Source organism: Prionailurus bengalensis, chromosome A1, assembly GCF_016509475.1.
Source record: "Prionailurus bengalensis isolate Pbe53 chromosome A1, Fcat_Pben_1.1_paternal_pri, whole genome shotgun sequence".
NCBI classification, from domain to species: Eukaryota; Metazoa; Chordata; class Mammalia; order Carnivora; family Felidae; genus Prionailurus; species Prionailurus bengalensis.
Genome location: NC_057343.1, coordinates 82,219,185 through 82,241,037, shown reverse-complemented (window position 1 = coordinate 82,241,037; position 21,853 = coordinate 82,219,185). Strand labels below are relative to the sequence as shown.

The window sequence follows — 21,853 nt, the reverse complement described above, 5'->3', positions numbered from 1 at the left end:
CTGAAGTCCCGCAGGGGACCCTGGAGGACAGGCAGACGTCGTCCCAGGAAAGCGGCTGTTGTCGGGAAGTGAACGCCCCGGACGAAAATTGTTCTTGTGACTCAGCTCCTCCCCGAGCTTTGGGGATGTGCCTTTGAAGGGAGGTGGCAGCTGTCGAGGACTCCACAGTGCACCTGCCGGGAGCACATATGGGCACGTGGCTCAGGAAGAAGTGCAGATGGGGCAGGAGCTGTGAGAAGTCACGCTTCTCTTCCTGCGGCGAGGTCGTGCCTGCCGGCTCCCGAATCACCTTCCAGGTGGGACTCAGCCGCGACACTTCACATTCCCGTGGGGACACCACGTGGTGAAGGACTGAGGATGTCATGTCCCAGAGTCCCACGCCTTTGTTCTGGGGTGTTCTGACAGGCTCCAGCCCTGGAGAAGGTGCTCCAACCGCTGGGGGGAGCCACCCACCCCGCATGCCCCACACACCTGAGCGTGTCTGTCAACACTGTGGGCGAGTGCTTCCCACACCCTGCTGACCCCAGTGCCAAAATCCATTTTGACACATTACGAATAGTGCTCATGTTATTCACGCCCCACGACACCTGGTGCCAAGACTCATTGGCGGAGCCCTGCCGGTGCTCCTTGTTGACAACTGGCTCAGGGGCACGGGGACCATGCAGGGACAGTGCCCAGAGCTGCCAAGTGCCTTCCCCAAACTCATCATCCAGCACCCCGGGAAGCGACTCGTGGGGTCCTGCCAAAAGACGCGTCCCGGCAACCTCACACCGTCCTTTGTGACCTAAGGAGGAAAACTAGTCATTGCCGGTCCCATCAGAAGACGGTCACAACAGTCCTGTTGAGGTAGTCCCCACACGAGGTCCTCCCGTGAGCGTCAGGACACTGGCTGGCACAAAATTCCCCAACGTGCCTTCAAATCAGTGTGTCAGGCTCAGAGTCTGGTTCCAGGGTCACGGCTGTGTTTCGCTGCTAACCAGGCAACTTTCCAAAGAGATACCTGGCACCACCTAGTTTTACCCTTTACAAAAAGGAGTAAGATCCCACATCTTTTGACAAGAGGCCATTCTGAAATTGCGATTGCGTTGAGTGCACTGAATTAAGCAGCGTCTACCGAGTGGTCGAGAGCAGGGCAGCGGTGCGTACCCTGCTGAGGTGAGTAGGGGTTCGGTCTTCAGGATGTTCACAGTTGGCTGGTGAGAAGACAACAACTCCCCCGACAGAGGCAACCAGGGAAGGCTTCCTGCAAGGCAGCCGTGGGGCTGCCCTCAGAGAAGCGCAAGTGAACAAGGGGGTCCCCAGGGGGAAAGGTGCCTCTGGGGAGGGGCCCCCAGGTGGAAAATGTGCACGTCCAGGGTTGGCTGGGGGCTGACAACTGGGAAGGCAGCTCGGGAGCCAGGGCTTGGCCACCGGAGGAGGGGCTGCGCCACCAGCAAGGTGCCCTCGGGGCCCTTTAGGACTGATGTGCCGCAGATTAGGAGGCGGGGGCTGCAGGTGGGAGACCCCAGGCTGCCGGTGAGGGGGCTGCCAGGAAGGAGAGGAGACCCCATAGGACTTGCTGGTCAAGAGGAAACATCAGGCTTTCCTGTGCCAGCAGAGTGCCAGGAGGAGGGCCGGGCGCCTGGGGCGTGAGGAGATACGGGACCTACAGTGGGTTCGGCAACTTTTTGTTTTAAAGAGAACGAACGAACGCTTAAGTCCTCGTGCTCCTACAGGATGTGAGCATCAGAATAAACCCGCTACGTTGTGCAGTTGAGGAAATGGAAGAAAAAAACATTTCTACCTGTAGCAGATCTGACAATCACACTCATTCTCCTTCTTACGGAGTCAAAACTCAAGATTTCCAGCAATTCAAACCTGAAAAAGAGATTAAAAGTTGGTTTTGACATGCACCTTGCCCCATGAGTCCTGTGAGCCTAAGTAATCACACGCCTCTGCTCAGCAGGACATCCGGGGTGTCCTCTGCCGCGTCCAGAGAGCCCTCCCTGCACGCCTGCCCCGTCCCTCCTGGCCAGGCCTCTCCTTCATGGAGTCAGGACCCACGAGTGGGGGACTCTGCTCCTCACAGCTGGCACAACACCCCCAAGGCCAGGCTCCCGTGTGCTCACCACCAGGACCTACGCACGGGACCCCCAACCTGAGCCCAAGGTGTAGGTGCCCAGGGAGTCCATTCCCCAAACAAAAGGCACATTCACTTTCCTGGATTCTGAACACAGACACGCAGATACTATCAGAGCTTCCAACCCAGGACAATAAACCAGGGTCCTTTCAGTTAATAAGAATCATTTAAAAAACAAAGAAAACCAATATTTAATTGGCTTGTAGTCTTATCATCAGAAGACCACGATCTCTGCTGGCATTTGAAATACCAAAGTTAATTCAGCAACCCCAGACACCGTCTCTGGAGACTCCTCAGGGTCCAGAGACCCCAGCTGCAGCTTGTGGGGGTGGGGAGGGCAAGCTGTAGGAGAACCCCTCTGCGGGAGCCCACCTGCCACCTCGGAGGGAGCCAGGACGGCAGGCAGGGCCCCGGGATCCCCCAGTGCTGCGGGCACAAGCCCCCTGTGCCAACACAGGACCCACGGCCAGCCCAGAGCGGTCAGGGGTACACCGCTTATGCTGACCCGAGGGTTTATCTTGCTGAAGGGAACGTTAAAATTTGGGGGATTCTGAGGCTGTCACCACCCAGTGTCACATTCTTTGCCACCTGTCCTTCCCCGTGCCCATCACCGCACGTTCGTGTTTATAAAGGAGACCAGCAGCCCCGAGTCAAGACTCAAGACACGCCCTCTGTCTCTGGGACAAGGCATCTCAGAACAACATGGCCACCAACCCTGAGCACACGTGGTCACTGAAGACAGAACAGGAAGCACCAGCACCCACCGCGTCCTTGCTCAGACTGTCTTCGGCAGGCCACGGGGTCCCACAGCCCGGGGGCTGGTGCTGTGTGAACACGGGACCACTGTGGCCACTCCCTGTGGCAGACAGGCAGGCAGGCAGGCAGAGAGCGGCTGGGAGAGTGTCAGAATGTGTTAGAAGCTGAGGGCACTCTCGTGCTAAAGCCTGATGTCAGGTGGCTCACGGCAGACCCTCCGGACGCCGCAGCACTGGCCGGCCTCCACTCTGGCCGTCCACTCCTAACCTCCCCACCAGTGGGCGACGGTCCTGGGTTCTCCGGAGAAGAAGGGGAGGCAGGCGTGGGAGGACAGAGGGTCTGGGTTTTCCCCGGGAAAGCCGTCGTGTGGAGGAGTCCTTCCCCCAGCGTGCGGCCCTCACCTCTCCACGCCGTTCTCCCTGTTCAGTATCTCCATGTAGTTCTCCTTCAGCCTCAGGTACGTGAAGCCGAGTCTGCAAAGAAGCGCACAAGTGCGGAGCTTAGCCAGAGTCCCCAGGTTCCTCCTCTACATGTTACTTAAGTTTGGGGAAAGCATTCTTTTCAAGAAAGAAATACTTCTGGCAAAACAGAGATTGTAAACTGCACTGCAGAGTTAGGAAGTTATCACAGTGACGTATTCACCATCTCAAGAAATTCTCCGAGAGCCAACAGCCTTGTGACTTATCGTGCCCTCGTACTGGTGTTAATGGGTGTCAGGAGGACAGGAGCAGGTGTGTGGACCAGCCCGTGGGTGGCGACCCCTTTCTGCCCACTGATCAGTGGGCTGTTTAGCCACAGCAGCCATGTCACAATCACAAGGATCCCGGGACACGGTGTCTCCAGAATGACCCTTTCAGTTTACTGATGAGGAAACTACAGCCCAGAGCAAGCAGTCAGTCAACAAGCCCGCAGAGCATAACACCCCTCCTCTGCCAGCCTGAGAGCCGCCTGTGTGTCAGGTGCTATGGTGCAGAGAGAGGGGCGTGGCTTCTGTGCACCAGGAGCTGAGAGATGGGGACATGGAACTGCCACCTGACCACAGCCGGTGGCCAAGACGATGCCAGGGCACCACAGGACCATGGGAACAGGGTGTCCACTCGCCCCAGCAGCATGTCTACAGTGACCAGCAGGAAAGCCCGTCCTGACTTCTAATGTGGCTGCACAAGCTTTCCCTTCCGAGCCCTCGTGTCCAAGGAGAGAGCTCCTCTGCACGTGTGTGAATTTGCACATTTGATCAAGGTCCTGCTGACACAACTTACATGCCTGAAGTCACCACTCAAACTGCACAGGGAAAATGCATGAGTTGGGGTGCCTGGGTGGTTCAGTTGGTTGAGCATCTGACTCTTGGTTTCTGCTCAGGTCACGATCTCATGGTTTTGAGTCTAAGCCCCACATCAGGCTCTGCACTGACAGTGTGGCGTCAACCTGGGATTCTCTCTCTCCCTTTCTGTGCGCCTCCCCCACTTGCACTGTCTCTCTCTCTCTCTCTCTCTCTCTCCCTCCCTCCCTTTCTCAAAATAAATGATACAAAGTTAAAAAAGAAAAAGAAAAACGCATGAGTCAACAATGCACAGGTTCTAAGCAGATGAGAGTGTTCAACGCCCTTTCGTTACTGGCAGCGAAGAGGGACGATGGGCCCCCGGCATGAACTCAGTAGCCGTAGGCTGCAGGAACTGGGGAAACATCTCCCTGACGTGGCTCTGGAATAAAGGATTCTTCCCCATGTTTGCTCAGAATGCCATCTGTGGAAGGCCACGTCCTGAGGCAGCCAGAATTCCCAGTAGGAGGGTGTAGGCGGCGGAAGGCACACAGACCTCACACAACAGCAGACAAAGTGAACTACGAAGACAGCCCCGCACCCTATGCTGTGTGACACTGCCCAAGTTGCTTGACATCCCTGGCACCAATTCTTTAGGACAGAAAAGACTGGCCATAAAATGCATCTAAGACTGTTTGTATCTTCAACAGAAGTTAGAAGGGGAACCATGCATCTAAGACAGTGGTAACGACCAGCAGCAGGGGGGCTGCCAGCGGCAGGCTGTGTGCAGAAGGGACCGTCCTCCACCAACAGAGATGGGGGACACTGGGGCGTGAGGGCACTGCCTATCTAGCCCCCTTCCCCTGCAGCACGGGACCGCGTCGGGACATGCTGGTATGAGCCGCCGTCGGGGCGGATCGCACAGCATGGACCTCGGGCACCAGACCCGCCCGCGGCCAGACACGTACCTCTGGATACCTTCGACTAGAGCCACCTCGTCGGGAGAGGACGAGATGTACACACAGGACTTCCCCGAGTCTGGTGACTTCCTGGGTCCATCCACGTCATCGTCATCCTTCACCTGGATTGTGTGGCACAGGCACAGGGCCCGGAAAAACAGCTCTTCTCGCTCCTGTCAAAGTGTAGCACAAGACCCCACACGTCTATGCCGACGCAGCTCAGAGCACATGGCGAATTGACAATGAAGCAGGGTGGGCGCCCTTCAGGGGTTCGGAGGGGTTAGTATCCCCTCTGGTGCTTAAGGGTGGGGTGTGTGTGGCTTCTCTTCATTCTCCAGCACTTCTGAGTAAGAAGGGGAGGAGACAGGGTCAAGGTCGCAGGCGGTGAACTCGGCGGGCCAAACCCCTGCGAGCCTGTGTGCCCTGGGGATCCCCGACCACTTCCTGGGGGCCCTGGGGTGCGGCTGAGGCAGAAGGGCGCCAAGAGAGCACCGAGCCGGTGGCACACCTCACGATGACCACAGACCCCGGGCCCTCCCTCTGAGGCTCTGCGGGGAAGCCGCAGTCCCCAGGCGGAAACTGTCAGAGGCACACGTGGCAGGAGGTGGGGTGGCACTTGGTCACGACAGGCCATCACTGTGCAGCCCGCTAAGGTGAGCGGTGTGACCCTGCACAGAGCTCTGCAGTCACTAAGGTTTCGGGAATGGTCTCCTCACTGACCACGGTGACCGTGGTGAGGGTCACAACACCTCCCAGAGATGCTGAGATCTGGAGCCACAGCACACGGGTATGTGTGCGTGTGTGCCTGTGAGATTGTGTGTGTGTGCGCGCGCACGCGTGCTAGACTGTAGCTTGTGTACACGTATGAGAGTATGTGCACATAAGTTATGTCTGTGCATGTGTGTATGTACACGTAATGCACGTGTGAGCAGGAAGGCCACGTGTCTGTGTGTGCACACGTGTATACGTGCAGCACACGTGGGGGACATAGTCTGGTGTGTGCACATGCATGTGTGTGTACACACCTGCACATCTGAGATGAAGGGCACGTATGTGCACTTCAGCGTAGTGTGTGCGCACACATGAAGGTGTGTGTACTATGCACGTGCAACGCACGTGTGCGTGGGGGGGCATGTGTCTGTGTGTGTGCATCTCTGTGCATGCATGTGTGCGTATGTGCTCGAGCGTGAATATGCACACGTGCATGAGCACACACCCCTGGTGCGCTGAGCCCCTCTGCCCTCAGCCCACCACTTGCCTGCCTGTCCACAGTGTAAAGCTGCTTCTCACACGGATGTGACCTGCCAGACTTGCTGGCAGAAGTGGCGGCGCCCCACAGGCTCCACGCTGGTCACTAGGGGACCCGAGCACGAGGTGGTGCAGCCCACCCTATGATCGGGACCCTGTGCAGGACAGAGGGGACAGCCCCGAGGGACCGCACCTGCCGGGGCATGCCCACATACCCTGGCGCCGGCACCCGGGGAGGAGTCGATCATGTCGATGCCGGAGGCGTCGGGGAGCACCTGCCCGTTGCAGACGGCGTGCGGTACATACACGTGGCCCTCGATGCAGCACTCCTTGAACTCCATGTTGTTCTCTGTGAGCGTGCCGGTCTTGTCCGTGAAGACGTACTCCACCTGTGGACAGACGGCTGCGCTGGGCAGGTCTGGCTAGGGGCCCGCGGCCTCGGGCACAGAGAAGGTGCCACTCGCGGGTCAGACCCCGGTGCAGCCCCGCTTCCACCTGGAGGGGGCTTCCCGGGCTCCACCCCCCACCCTGCCGGAGCCGCTGGACCCTGCGCCTGGCGAGCCAGCCTCCTCTAGCTCCCGCTGAGGCCAGCAGTCCCGTCGGAGCCACGTGAGCACCTTCCTCTGGGTCTGGAGGTGGAAGCTCTGGGTGCAGCTCGGCTCCCATTGTTTGGACGCACAGATGTGGGGTGGGGGTATGAGAAAATGAAGGATGCAGGGAGAATGAACCTGAGCTCACTCTGAGGTCTGGGAGGTCAAAACTCACCACACCACTGACAGTTCACCAGTCAGAACTCAAACAAAAGCACAGAGCAAATTTCAGACACAAAACTACACCCAGTTTTAAGCCCTAAACTTGGATCAATTTCGGGTACATGTTCATCAGGAATGACGTAGAATTCTGGACAGTGGAACAGCGTGGGGATCCCCGCCATCCAAGCCCCGCTGGCTGGAGGAGCAAGTCCCTGCTCACTGCCCGAGACACGCAAGGGAGGCAGGTTTAAGGGCAGTAAAGTGCAGGAGCCCGGGAAGCAGAGAAGACAGGTAATGAACCGGCTACATGTTTCATGCTGTGCCTTTTTCAGCAAAATGTTCTCTTGTGTCTTAATCCCACTGCAGAAAATGCCTTCCCCTGTGTGCTTGACTCAAGTAAACTGTAAGTACCCAGCAGTACCCCCTGAATTATTTTTAAACCACCTGCCATCCAAACACCCAAAACTCTGCCAGGCCTCTCCCCACAATCTGGAAAACTAGTGACAGGAAGGCGCCCGCTTGTGAGGGCTCACGGGCACGGGCGGCTGTGTTACTGGAAGTAAGCGACATCTGACATTTTTCAGAGTGAGGACCAACGATGATAATGACTATTTCAGGAGGCCCCATCTCCTGAAGCTTTCCCACAAACCTCCAGGGTCCCTGTGCTGTCCGACAGCTGGAGCCAGATACGTTCTCCGTAGTAAACTCGACATTTTTCTTGTTACAGAGAAATGCTTTCCTCTGAGAATTTCTCAGCAACACACAAAATACACCAGGTAATGTTACCGAGGGTGTGAACATGCAGAGGGAAAGCTGGTCTGGCGCTGAGTGAGCAGGCCGGGGCTCCGCGTGGCTGTGTGACACCGGAGTCCAGCCCGGGGCCGCGGCACACACTGGAGCGATGCCCTGAGAGCCATGCTCACCAACCAGCAAGTTCTCTCTCGGGAACAGACCCCCTTGACCCAAGGGGGGAGTGCTGCAGGCCCCCACCTGAGTCTGTGCGTCTACTACAGACTGCTGTTCTGTAGGGGGTGGATTTCAGCTGCCAGTCTAAAATGGCCCTCTTTGCAAAAATCTTCCAAGTTTCTTCCTGTTTTTTTCCTTTTTCTTTTCAAAGATGAACGAACCACCATTTACCAAATGCCCTTTCCCAAGACGTAAGAGCCAGGAGAGGGTCAGGCTGGGGCACAGCGATGGAGCTGAGCTGTGGGGCCGGTGGATGGGCGTGCACGGGCTCTGCCCCTCTTCTGGGCGGCCCTGAGCTGCAATGCACACCGGCCAACACCCCATTCAGCCCACCCTGCACTTGGGCAGGGCAGGTATCAGGCCCATTTCACAGACGAAGCAGCTCAGATACGAAGAGCTCGGGCCAACAGTGTGCAATGAGGTGTCTGACCCCTGCAATCCACCCAGCCACAGACACTCGGAGGTGTCTCTTTGCTCATCTTCAGACTGAGGAAAGGGAATCACCCAGAAAAGCGGACTGTGCTGCCTGTGAAACACGGTCTCCCTGCCTTCATGGCATGAAAAGCCAGAATGAGCAGCACTGCAGCCGCACGGTGAGCTTTTATCAAACAGCTAATACAGCTAATTTCCCATCAAGTGTCTACACAAAAGCACTATCAACTGTCATATAAATAAAGTTTAAAAAACCACTCTGCTGCCGTGTTTCATGAGTTACAGAATGCATCTGTGAGGATGAACTAAAATGGAAAAGTTTTCATCGAAACCATCCTGATAACACGCCCACCCCAGACGCCTGGGAACACAGCACGGAGGGCACGATCATCTACAAGTTGGGGAAGAGGCTGCCGCACACACTGACCTGTCCTAATTCTTCGTTCAGGTCTGAGGTGTTGACCAGAGGCCCTTCGCCTGTGTCCTCATCAAACATGTCTTCATCCCAGGTGATGAAGTACGAGCCCAGGAACTTCTGCATTTCCACCGTGACGTACATGGACACCGGGATGATGTAGTTGAAGAGAACCATGAACGCCAGGAAGTCCGTGAACGCCCTGAGGAACTGAGAGAGCCCCGCGTGATTCCCGCGTCCCATCACCAACACCACGAAGATCTGACACTTAGCGTTCCCTTCAGGTCGCACCAGTGTTATCTGTAAATACAGGTGTTTATTTCAAATCCAAAGATACACATTATTTGGGGGCAGGCACAGCTTAGTGGCCAGTCACCTGACTTTAGCACCATGAGGGCCACAGACAGGGAGAAGGCCTATACTGGTGGCGGGGGCAAGGGGCAGGTCACCTGTGAGATAGTCACACTGGGGGAGACAGGCGCCTGCCTCCTAAGAGCTGGCGGGAAACTGCACATTTTGAGGGTTCCACACTTGCTTCCAGACTCTGACATGTTTCCAAACTTACTTGGTAATAACCCAGCCCCAGAAATAAGGCTAGGAGAAAGGACTTCTCTGCACGGTTTTGTTCTGATCTCTAAGCCATTTAGTTCTGTGGGAGATCCGACTGAACACAGGTGAGGCAGGACTCTGCTCTGGACCCGCACGTGGCCCCGCTCTGCACCCAGTGCTACCTGTTCTGGAGGCACATAGCTCAGGTGTTAACTCAGGGAAGAAAACAGTACTCTTTTAAGTGGAGAAGGTTCAGTCAAATGATTTTAACTCCTGGCTTAGGGAAAATCGGTTTTCATAGACATGAGCAACTGAGCCCGAACCCCAAGGGGAAATGCAATCAGTTCTTACCATAATTTTCTTATAACTGACATGTTCCTCCTTTCTTTAGTCTCTCCGTAAGTCAGCCCCATCTGCCTCATGATCCTCACTGAGCATTTGCTGAACGGCCTCTAAGTACAGGACACTGTGCTGGGTTCTAGAAGCTCTGGAAATGTTTACGGTGCTGCCCTAATGAATTCACTGTGTGGGCCAATCCCTTTCCAGAGTATACATTCCAGTACCCAACCAAGACAGGGGCGAGCACGGTCCACAGGGGGAGACCACTGACGCTCAGGGGCGAGTGCGGTCCGCAGGGAGAGACCACCGACACACCGAGATCAGTGAACGCTTCCAGGACAGAGATGTCACCAACCCAGGCCTCCTGTTCTCCTGCCATGTTGCCATAACAATGGCTTACAGGCGGTCTGGTCACCGCAAAGGGACGCACTTTCCGTACCAAGTTCCTCTGTCTTTCCGATTCGGTTTTGTGATTATACCACGGCTCATCTCGGAACGGTTCGCTCTGCCACACGTACTTGAGGACGGTGTTTATCAGTGCTTTACTGACCAGAATGCAGAGGTACACAATGAGGAACACATTCATGGATCTACAACACAAGACAGCAATGATACTTAGTCACTGCTTCCCGAGGGACCTGCTTGCCCTCCGTGCTGTGTTCCCAGGCATCTGGGGCGGGCGTGTTATCAGGATGGTTCCGATGAAAACTTTTCCATTTTAGTTCATTCTCACAGATGCATCCTGTAACTCATGAAACATGACAGCAGAGTTGGTTTTTTAAACTTTATTTATATAACAGTTGATAGTGCTTTTGTGTAGACAGTTGATGGACCTCAAGCCAAATGCGTGACCAGGAAACAGAGCAACGTGTGAGCCCCACCCCCCGCCCCATCACCTGGCACGGTCACCATGAGAACAGAAGCTTGCACTGGCGTGTGATTCTGGGGCCACAGGGAAAGTCTCAAGAACAGGAGAGGGCAGTTCACGCAGCCACACTGCCGACTGTGTGGTCCGGGAGTCCAAGATTCAGAGACACCCAGATGTCCACCCTTTGGCCACTAAGCTCCAACCAGTGAGTTCCCCAGTACCATTGGGGCAGGAGAGAAATGCCCTCCGAATAGGAAAAAGGCTGAATCCCTGCTCAATGGCTCAGCGGATCTTGTGAAGAAGGCTTGAGTTTCCAGTATTTATTTCTGAAACCTATTCATCAAGGTAACACCTGGAAACAGAGCATTCTTGCTTATTAAGAGCCAAATCTCCATTTTCATATTCGGTGTGGCCGTCGATGGACGGAGATGGCAGGATCACATTCTGAGACCAACCTGCCTGAGGCAGGCAGCAGACACCTGACAGTCTTCCCAAAGATCCCCAAGTCCACCCCACCCCCCCACCCCCCCGCCGTGTGGAATAACTTGTAACCACCGCCAAGTCAAGGATGCACTTGAACAAAAGGAAAGTAAGACAACACTCTGGGCCACATTTTCTCGCAAATTCAACTCTGTCCTTGACTCATCACAATAAGGATTTTACTGTTTAACGAAAGGAAGATTGTTCTCTCTGCTTATGTTTCCCTCAGAAAAACACACGGTTTCCAACAACCCCAAAGCTGAAAGTGACCCGATTTTGACGTTTCCATGGATTGGTGAGAGGAGCTGCTGGGACTCTAGGTGTCCACAGGAGGGAGCCTGCAGACACAGGCTGAACGCATGCAGCCATTTGCTGCCCCGCAGAATGAGACCATCTGTCTAAATGCCCAGTGCTGCTGTCTCCCTAGAGACCATGAAGGAATTACTAATGAAGCCAGAAGGAAAATGCTTTCATGTCTACAGGGGCTCATGATGGTTCCAGGTCATGGAGCTGTACGCACTTCAAACAAAGGGGTACTGACACTTACTTTTCTACAGCAGATCGCTTCTGGGATTTTGATTGGTAATTTAATGCCATCTTGGTTTCCATGCCCGTGTAGATAGCAACACCTGCAAGGCAGAAGACAGCAGTTAGAACAATAACACAGGCTAACCTTGCCTTCACGCAGGAAGCTGCACACAGCTGCAGTAAATACAGAAGTTTGGACAAAAGTTGTATTCTAAATTTCACTAGGCAAGCTAGCTGTTCATAAAAAGAGTTCCACAACAGGATTCTTCAGACTAAAGAAATGTTTTTTTTTAGGGGCGCCTGGGTGGTTCAGTTGGTTAGGTGTCTGACTTCGGCTCAGGTCATGATCTCGGCGGTTTGTGAGTTTGAGCCCCGCATCGGGCTCTGTGCTGACAGCTCAGAGCCTGGAGCCTGCTTCGGATTCTGTGTCTCCCTCTCTCTCTGCCCCTTCCCTGCTCACAGTCTGTCTCTCTGTCAAAAATGAATAAACATTAAAAAAATAAAAAAAAAAAAAGAAATGTTTGTTTTTTTTCCCATGTAGAGATCAATCTCTACTTTTTCTTGAAGCTCAAGTTTTAAGATATTGGGTTTTCTGACAACGGGGCACATGTGTATATTTTTAAGTTGTCTCAATTAAAAAACAAACATAACCCACAGAAATGGGAGACGTTACCAAAGATATGCAGGCGTTGAGAGAAATCTGCTGTGGAAACAGACTGTGAATTCTCTCGTGGACATGACTCTATGTTTCTAAGTCAAAAACTACAGGCACTTGATACGCAAGTGACACCCTGAGACCTCACTGCTTCGTCATCCTCAGCACGGGTTTTCACTGGTGCCAGAGTCCACTCAGGGCACGGAGAGCTCGTTTGTGGCAGCACTGTGGACTTTAACTGCTCTGTGCACCTTAACTTTATAAGCTGTTAGTACTAATTAGCCAACCGAGACACTGACCGAAGATCTTCTCAGTGTTCTTAAGCGTCGCTCCTCTGAGAAGCAGGTTCTCTGACCCCAGCGGCCTGGAAGGATAGAGGGACCAGAGACAGTAATGCAGCAAATAGAGGAAGGTGCTACAGGCACAAAATCGAGGCCTGCACCTAACAGACTTGGTTCCAAGAAGAAATAGCGTCTCCGAAGAGGTGCTTCTATCTGGACTATGGAAGTTAGCCGGCTCCTCATAAGAGCATGTGGCCTTCCCCTGGGGGTAAGAACCACTCTGTGGTGGGACCCAGCGGCTGGCACTCCACAGCACCTGCCCTCAGGGCACCGGCACGTGTGCGGCCCCGTCAGGAACGCGGGCTCCCAGCCCGTCCAGGCCAGTGGACGGAGGCGGGCTGACCCGCAGGGTCCTACCAGCAGTGCCTGGACACGCGCTCCTAACAGGCCTCCTGTGAGCACCACTGGGCTGGGGGCCCCCGACCGTTCAGGGAGACAGAAAAGATGATCTGTGACTCGGGAGGCTTTGGTGGACTCCACCGCATCCTCAGAGAGACTCCACGAGTCTCACGGGATCTGGTCTTGCTTTCAGACGTAGGGGCTGGGAACTCTGTGTGCAGTCATCAACACGGGGTGGGGGGCAAACCCACACGGACCCTCCAGGGGCAGGTGGCCTCAAAACCCGGAACCGCCATGTGCCGCCGCTCTGGGGAAGCCACGGCCAAGGAATTTAAAAGTCATCCGCGTAGGAACGAGCAGGGCCCTACGCCCTCAACGGCCACGGACGAAACCTCTGCCTTTGTGGGGTTTGGATTCTCGTCAGTTCCCAGGAGGAAGAGAAGGAGGCACAGGCTGCAGCCTTGCCAGCGTTGCTCAGTGAGCGCGCTCACGTTCCCTGGTGGGGCGAAGGCAAGCGCTGTCGCTTTTCAGCGCGTGCCACGGGCGTTGGCCCCAGGGAGCCAGCTGCCCACAAATGCCACGTACTTGTGGTGCGTCCGTACGCTTAACCGATGCAGCTCAGGACCCCTGCTGGCTGAAACGAGGGTGGGGAGGCTGCTGCTGGGGCGCACCTGACCGGACGTGCCTGCCCAGGGCGGCCCTGTGGTCTGGACACGCGTGCCCGGCCTGATGGCCACGGAGGCTGCGCATGCACGGTCATCTCCTGTTACCCGTACCGCCAGCCTCCGCCAGCGGCACTTAGAGCTCCTGTTGGACGTGCTCGTGAAAGCAAGCGGCCCTTTAAAAAGGTGTCTCTGGGAAGTGTAAAATAATTTACTTTAAAAGGAACTGTGCATCTAGTTTGGACAGAGGATGGAGAAGTACCACTCTGAGTGGATTAGGAACAGGATACGTGATCCATCACCATTCGCTCGCACCACAGATATAAACGCCTTCCACACTCATGTATTAAAAGTCTGCTGGAAAGTATAAATACTTAAAAAGCAAAACAAGAATTAGTATCAAAACGTGAAATATGTTAGTAATTACCTCCCCACTGCTCGGTGCTAAACTTCATCTGACCATGAACCACGAAAAGCCGGCTGGCTTTTTCGGGCTCATCCCAGCGGCATGGTGAACGAACCCCTCTCTACTTACTCCTTCAGATGCTAATGCTGACGAGAAACAGAAGCACAGGTTGTTTCCCCACAGGAACTCCCTGTGGATTAGCATCCGTTTATGAAAGACCACGGCCATGCCCCACGGCCTCCCTAGCACTACTGGGTACCAGTGCTAAAATGTGAAGTGCACAAGTCATTTCTAGAAAACAGAATTTCAAGACTGTAGGAGGAGAGAGGCCCCAGGGGCTTACCTTTCAGTAACAATTTATTTTCATCAAAGTCTCCCTGAAATAGTTCTTACTGCTAGGCAGTGGTTTTCTCTGACACATAAGGTGACACCAGGATATCAACGGTTCGGAGACCACTTAAATCGGAAGAACAAGAATGTCTCCAACAAGTGAGGTTTACAGAAAAGGTCAAGTCTGAATCCTACTCAAAGTCAACTTCCTAAACTGTCCGTCTCGGCGACCTGGGCAGCAAAACCCTCCAGAGCGGGTAGCAACGTCCAAAAGACACACCCACAGGCCTGCAGACACAGGGAGACGGTGCGGCCCCCGGGCTTCAGCGCTGACACCTGGCGGGTGCGGGTCCTTGTCCACAACCCACGTGTGTGAGGGGTCCCAGACTATGACAGGTGAGCACACCTGCCTACCACCCACATGGTCCCCGGTGAGGTACAGCCCCTTAAATCTAGACACAATCTAGAACCAAAACTGTCCCAGTGACAACTGTGAGTAGGTGCTTACGTTCCGATAAAATGTCAGGAATCCCTCAACCTCACTGTCTACAAGGTCAAAGGGCATTTCCAACGGGGGCAGCGGCTAACGGTTAGAGGGGCTCCTGACACTGGGGAGAGAACTTTTTCCGTGAGTGCCATCAGGTGTTGGCACATATAGCTGTGTTCACAAGAGAAGGCACAAAAGACAGCAGAAGCTGGACCTTTTGTAAAGCAGAATTCTGTCTTCAAAACCCAACGGAGCAGCAGCAGTGGAAACCTCTTATCAGTAATCTAAGAATTCACTTGGATTTGACAGCGGGGGTGAAAACGCCCACAAGTGCGTCTGTGCTCACCTCACCACAGGGTCGTTCCGATCGCTGTAGACGTTGATGCGGCCGACAAACCTGGCGACAGAAAAGCCGGGTCACTGCCTGCAGCGGTGGCCAAGACGCAGGGACAGGCGCCCTCCTGCTCCCTGCACCCACCTCCCAGTTCCCGCCGGGAAGCTCGCGGGTTGGGATCTTTACCTAAATTCCTCCCCTGTTCCCCCTTTACTTTCTGTCCTTATTAGCCCTTGACTTTAAGGATTTTCCTTAAAATCGGTTCCTCACGTCACAGAAAATTACTTTTTCTTCAATAAGCTTGTTTCATTAAAGCCAGTCCAAATATTTGCATAAACGGCTATAGATCGTAATGTTGCTGAACCATGAAAATTTCTAAGTGACATATTTCTGGTTTGGTCTTCGTTTTTATGCAACGGTTTTACACGGTCTTTCCAAACAAGCATGGTGCTGGGTGTGGCCGGTGCAGAGCAAGGACACTTGGGGGGACAAAGGTAGTTACTGGGAGCACAGATGGGACTCACTTGTACAGGTCGGGCTGGGGCTGCTCACACTCAATGGTGGCGTGCAAGCCGTCAATATCTTCTTCAGTATGAAACCCCTTAGTGTCCTGAACGGCATAGTGAGTCTGCAGACAGACAAGAAAGGTGAATTCACCACCAAACCACCAACGCAACCCTGGCACCCCTCTAACGGGGGCAGCACCCACGTCTAATCTGCTGTGCCCACAGCTAAGCCCGATGACAAAGCTTAGTTACCACATCAGAGAAAATGTTCACACAAGTAACATGTAAGTGAACGTGTAACGCAGTTTACGGGTATTAACAAGTTACAGAATCACATGGGGCTACTGTTGTTCCTCTATTAGGTGCCAGAAACTTCCGCTCTTGCCTGCCACCCTCAACTTCAAGCTAACAGCTGTGGGACATTCCTCTGTAAAGTGGGACACTTGGATCTGCCATTGTGACAGAGTTAATGTTCCTTTTCCTCATGTGAGGTCCTACTGTGTGCACGGTGGTGTCCCTGGCATCACACCATCCTTGCCTGGTGCTGCTGGTGAGCGTAAGCTTTCACCACACGGCTGCCCACTGGGCCTCTACCGATGGTTCCAAGAACCGAGCAAGCCTCAGACCCTGGAGGGCTTGCGGGGCAGCGACAGCGGGGCCAGCCCCGAGCAGACGTGCTGGGTCTGGGGGCCCCAAGAATGGCATTTCTAACACGACCCAGGCAATGCTGATGCCCCAGCCCAGACGCATCACCAATGTGAACGCCTGGGCTCGGAGTCGGAGTGCAAGGGCCTGCTAAAGACAGCATGTCTCTGAATGCCTTCCGGGCCTCCCAGAAATCAAGTGTGGGCAGGAAAGGGCGCCATGAATCAAAACAAGCAGGAGACACACTCAAGCAGCAGCGGCAGTATCTACAACACCTTGGGGCACCCGCTGTGCACCTGGGGCTTTGGGAGACTTTCTAAGTCTATCCTCACAAGAGCCCCTGGAAGACAAGTCTGTCCCATGGATGCTGAAACTGCAGGGAAGTTCAAAGTGCCTGCCCGAGGCCACACAGGCCGTAAATGTGACCAGTGTGGGGGCCTCGCTGTCTTTTAAGCAAAGGGCTCATGTAACTCCAGCCTCCAGGCCAAACCCTATGTGCAGAGGTGACACCAGAGAAACACAAACGGGATGCTGAGCATGTAGCCAGCAAGGTGCAGGGGGGCGTCCGCCAGCAATGTGTGGGGGCAATGGCCGTCACATCTCACGTGGAGAACAGTCATGTGGCCGGAGACTGCAGCACCCGCTTGCTAGCGACGCTGGGGCATCCTTCCCGCAGGACGGGCGCAAGGGACAGCCCGCTGCCAACAGCCAGGGATGCGTGGGGCACCGGGTGTCCCTGCACCCCCGAGACCACAGTCACCGATCTCCCGAGATTTCCTTACTTAGTATGAGTGGTGCCAGAATGTTAGGTCTCTCGGGATCTGTATGTAGGAAATGTGCCCAAAAAGTCCCGCACGGTTCATGCAAGGATGTGAACTATCCGTGAAAGAAAGAAAACCTCTCTTTCTCATGGCGAAATTCCACTATTAGCCACAGCTGGCTGACACCTCCCACACGGTTGGGCCCACTGAGCTACACTCACTTCCCTAAACTCCATGGAAGCTTCCAGTTTTTAAATAATGAAATCCTTAAAAGTAATAGTGATATCTTCTATTCTTTCGTGATCATTAAAGTTCTGTAGCACCAACTGCCAGAACAGAGCTCCACATGGAGTACAAGACATTAATTATAAGTTCAGAAAATCCCGAAGATATTCTAACAAAAAGGCACTCATTGAACTAACAGTCACTTAAAATCTAGACTCTTGTGTGGCTTTTTACATAATTCTAGTCTAGCCAAGACACTAAATGAAAAATTTCAAAATTCCCACAGTCTACTCATTGCATCCTTAATTTGGCCCCTTGGCTAAACGGCACAGCTAAGAAATAACATGAAGTTGCCTCTGTTAACCGTGGTTGGCTGCCACAGACCCTGAGGGGCCACATGGCCAGCACAGCCCCCTGGGGTGCCCTGTGACCACTGGGAGCACTGTGTTTGCAGGCACAGCAGGGCTGGGGCAGGGCCTGTGTGGCCCCAGATGAAAGGCACGGTACTTTGTGACTGGATTCCCCGTCTAAGCTGGCGGTCGTCACGTGGCAGGTCCCATCTCCGCGGCTGCTGGAGAGGAAGATCAAGTCACAGGGGAAGGTCTCGTCCTCCTTGACCATGACGATGTCCCCCACCTGCAGAACAGATAGACAGCCTCGGTGCAGCGGCCCCATGGGGTCCCAGCGAGCACTCCTCAGGATAAACCTTAGCAATCACACTCCCTGTCTGGGTACATGCTTCCCACTGGCTAGCCCAGGTGTGAAAACCACTGCCTAAGTGATGCCAACATTTAACAGATAATGACGCATGAATGGTTCACTGAAACAGGAAATTAAAACGAAGGCTTCAGTGAGGTTTCTGTCCCTATTTTCACAGTTTCCAACCAATGGAATTCACATTAATATGACTTTGCCTTGTTCTAGAATAAATTCTTTAACAGCATGTTAGAACTTTCTCTATCGTGACTGGTGAGTACAATCTCATAAAGTTCAGACAACCCTGATGGGGTCTGTGAAACTGAACTTCTCTAAAAAATCAAGTCTATTACAACTTGAAAATAATAAATAAAATTAAAGTTAAGAAAACAGATAGTGGAAGGTGCCTGTTTTAGTAAGAAGCGTTTGGGGAGGAGGTTGGCCTCCAGCTGTAAAGAAGCAATTCCAGACAGAGGTTGAGCTCACGTAGCACCCGCCATGTTGCCGCGTTCTGGGTTTGGACTGTTCTGCGTCTGGGCTAGAACAAACCACCAGTGTTACTCACCCTCAGCTTCCGGCTCTGCTTCCGGACCAGTTTGCCATGCTGGATGAAGTGCACCGGGCACTGGTTCATGGCGTTGTCCGCCTTATGGCGAAGCCAGTCCTCATAGCCCTGGAGGGGAGAGAAGACGGCCCTGAGCCCATCATTCTAGGCTTTGCCGGACGGGCCACGGCTGCGACCTGCGTCCCGCTGCAGCCGTGGACAAGCGAGGGGCAGAAGTCACCTTTCTTCACACTGACACCCACCCCCCAGCAAGTACTGCGCTTTTCCCTTGAATGGACCCCAAATCTACCTACTTCTTTATGGCCCTGGCCACCACCCTGCCCCATCCTTCCCTCCAGGAGGTCAGCCCCTGCTTTCTCGTGCCTCCAGTGATCGGGACACACCAGCCCTGACTTTTGCTGCAGGGTTCTAAACTTTCCCCTGTGGGACACGCCTCCTCTGTCTGTGCCAGAGACCACTGGGGTGACCACGCCTGGCTGCCCACCGTCAGCACCATGGCCACGGCCTCAGAGGCGCCGGGACCAGCTCAGGCGGGAGGATCTGGGCAGGGGTCCCCCGTGCCCCTTCCTGCAGGCCCAGGCAGAGCCTCACCTGGTTCCCTGCCCCAGGGAGCACGTCACAGCCACTGCTGGCAGCATGACCACAGTGTACGTGTGCAGATGTGTGTGCAGGGGGCTCAGAGGAGAAGGTCTGAGCCGCCCCTGGAGGATGCTGAGTGGTTGTCCTGTAAGGCAGAGACCACAGCACAGGAGCTGCATGAGGGCTCAGGAGCAGACGTGGGTGTGGCAGAGGCTGGGCCAGCCTGGAGGGTTGCAGACAGCGTGGGGCAAGCAGAAAATCAGTTGGGAAGGTGGGTGGGTGGCCATGGAGGGCGCACTCGAGTCGCTGGGGATTTGGACAGAGTTGGCAAGATGCTTGTCAGAAGCCATTTAGCGCCCACCTGGGACAACCCAGGTGCTCCCCGAAGGGGGCTTTCTCAGCTGCAAGGAAAGGCCTTGCATCCCCTACATGTGCCAGCTGGGGTCACTGGGGAAGCAGGGCTGAGGAGGGGAGGGCCGAGGGCCGTCCAGAACAGGAACCAGAGCATGGATGAAGGTGAGGAGGAGAGGGGCAGGGGACAGGTGGAGGGGCAGAAAGCCAGGTACCCTCAGGAATGGGGTGAGGGGCTCAGGAGGGGGAGAGCTGCACTTGGCAAAGGTGAGGTGGGAGAGCACAGGTACATTTGTGCGCCAGGCAGCCCGGCAGCCTGGCAGTCACTGAGCTCCGCCACACGGGGGCCATCACACACCCTTCCACAAACCCTTTGGGGACATGTAGCCGGGGGCGGGGGGGGCACACAGCCTGGAGGGCACAGACCCTGGAGGGCACAGAGTGAGGGGGGGGCACGCAGCCTCAGGGGGCACAGAATGCAGGGGGGGCATGCAGCCTCAGGGGGGCATGGATCCTGGGGGGGGGGCACAGAGTGTGGGGGGCACACGGCCTCAGGGGGCACAGAGTGTGGGGGGGCATGCAGCCTCAGGGGACACGGATCCTGGGAGGCACAGAGTGTTGGGGGGCACGCAGCCTCAGGGGGCAGAGGGCCTGTGCTCGTGGAGCCAGGCAGCGGGTCAGGCCAGAGTATTTCCTTTGTAACTGAGTGCGTCACTCAGTGTTACGTCTTCCACACTACGTGGCTACTGCACAAATAACCCCAATACGTGTAACGAACATATCGTCTGTTACCTCACTGAAGGACATCTTGTCCCTAGTTTTTCTTCCACAAAGAGGCCTGCAACGAACATCCCAGGACACCTTGTGGGGCCCCCATGTACTCTGAGACACATATAATACACACCAACTGCACATACTGGACACCCTTGGACTACGGGTCCCACCATTGACAGCTTCTGCCTCATCCATTAGTGCCAAATGGTTTTCTAACATGGCACCACCACACTGCCGTCAGCGGAGAGTGGATGCGTTTCACTACATTATTGTCCCTGGTTGCTCTGCAGGCTTCTACATTTAAAAGCCAATCAAGGGGCGCCTGGGTGGTGCAGTCAGTTAAGCGTCCGACTTCAGCCAGGTCACGATCTCGCAGTCCGTGAGTTTAAGCCCCGCGCCAGGCTCTGGGCTGATGGCTCGGAGCCTGGAGCCTGTTTCCGATTCTGTGTCTCCCTCTCTCTCTGCCCCTCCCCCGTTCATGCTCTGTCTCTCTCTGTCCCAAAAATAAATAAAAAAACGTTGAAAAAAAAATTAAAAAAAAAAAAAAAAGTCTGGGAGAATTCATCAATGAAGCCATCTGGTCCTGGGCTTTTAAAAAAAAAATAAAAGCCAATCAAATGGGTATGAAGCAAAATCGTTCTGTTCAAATCTGTATTCCCAGATTACTTAAGACTGAGAAATAAAACGCAAATCAATACGAAGAAATCCTTAAATGCTGCTCCCAGTTCTGTATTAAAAAAACACTAATGCAGACACTCTCACACTGAGGACCCACTAGGCCGGCAGAAGACAACCCAGAGGCGCTGTTTACGCACACACACTAGAACCTGATTCCGTTCTACGTCCTTCCTCAGCCTACAGAAAATCACCGCAACACTGGCACCCACTGTCACCCCATGGCTGTTCTCATACCACATCTCATGTAAAGCACATGTTTTGTTCTCTTTATTTTTATCTAAAGGATAACACCAGGAAAGCATGGCTTTTTCAGCAAGAATTTGACCACCAATCATTTCACTAGAAGCTGCCATTTTACAAATTATCCAGATCTCCCAAATGGAAGGTTGATGTATCAACACCGAAGTGCAAAAATCCTTGGGCTCAAAAGTTTGCAGCAGATAAGGAATCTTTATCTGGAGCACATAAAGAATTCTGGCAACTCATCAATGAAAAGATGCTTCAGCCGATTTTAAAATGGACAAGGGTCCTTTTCTCTGAAGACGACGTAGAAATGGCCAATAAGCACAGGGAAAGATCCTCAATATCATTAATCACCAAGGAAATGCAAACCGAAAGTACAAAGAGCTACCTCACCCCCACCACGTGGGAAGTGTGGCTGCGACAAGGGTAGACCTCTGGTGGCCAGGGGCTCAGGGAGGGGAACAGCAGAGACTGCTCATGGCCTCCTTCTGAGGGGATGGGAATTTTCCAGAACCAGACAGTGGCGATGGCTGCAGCACTAACATGGCTACGTGCACGGTGGACAGAACTGAGGCGTGTTCTTCTGCCTGGGTGGCCCCGGGAGAAC

At 54.3% G+C, this 21,853-nt stretch overlaps 1 protein-coding gene across 2 annotated transcripts in view; it reads right to left on the bottom strand.

The window, feature by feature from the left end:
- The window catches only part of ATP11A (ATPase phospholipid transporting 11A), a 121,178-nt gene that overhangs the window by 33,020 nt on the left and 66,305 nt on the right, over positions 1-21,853 (bottom strand). For both annotated transcript variants that reach the window (XM_043583092.1, XM_043583101.1), the window contains exons 5-16: positions 18,622-18,729; positions 17,868-17,996; positions 15,748-15,851; positions 15,236-15,286; positions 12,624-12,688; positions 11,689-11,770; positions 10,233-10,383; positions 8,918-9,115; positions 6,556-6,729; positions 5,102-5,265; positions 3,277-3,348; positions 1,784-1,857 (exon numbers count right to left, since the gene is read on the bottom strand). In XM_043583092.1, coding sequence (XP_043439027.1) covers positions 1,784-1,857; positions 3,277-3,348; positions 5,102-5,265; positions 6,556-6,729; positions 8,918-9,115; positions 10,233-10,383; positions 11,689-11,770; positions 12,624-12,688; positions 15,236-15,286; positions 15,748-15,851; positions 17,868-17,996; positions 18,622-18,729 — 1,372 coding nt within the window. The remainder of the gene's footprint in view (positions 1-1,783; positions 1,858-3,276; positions 3,349-5,101; positions 5,266-6,555; positions 6,730-8,917; positions 9,116-10,232; positions 10,384-11,688; positions 11,771-12,623; positions 12,689-15,235; positions 15,287-15,747; positions 15,852-17,867; positions 17,997-18,621; positions 18,730-21,853) is intronic.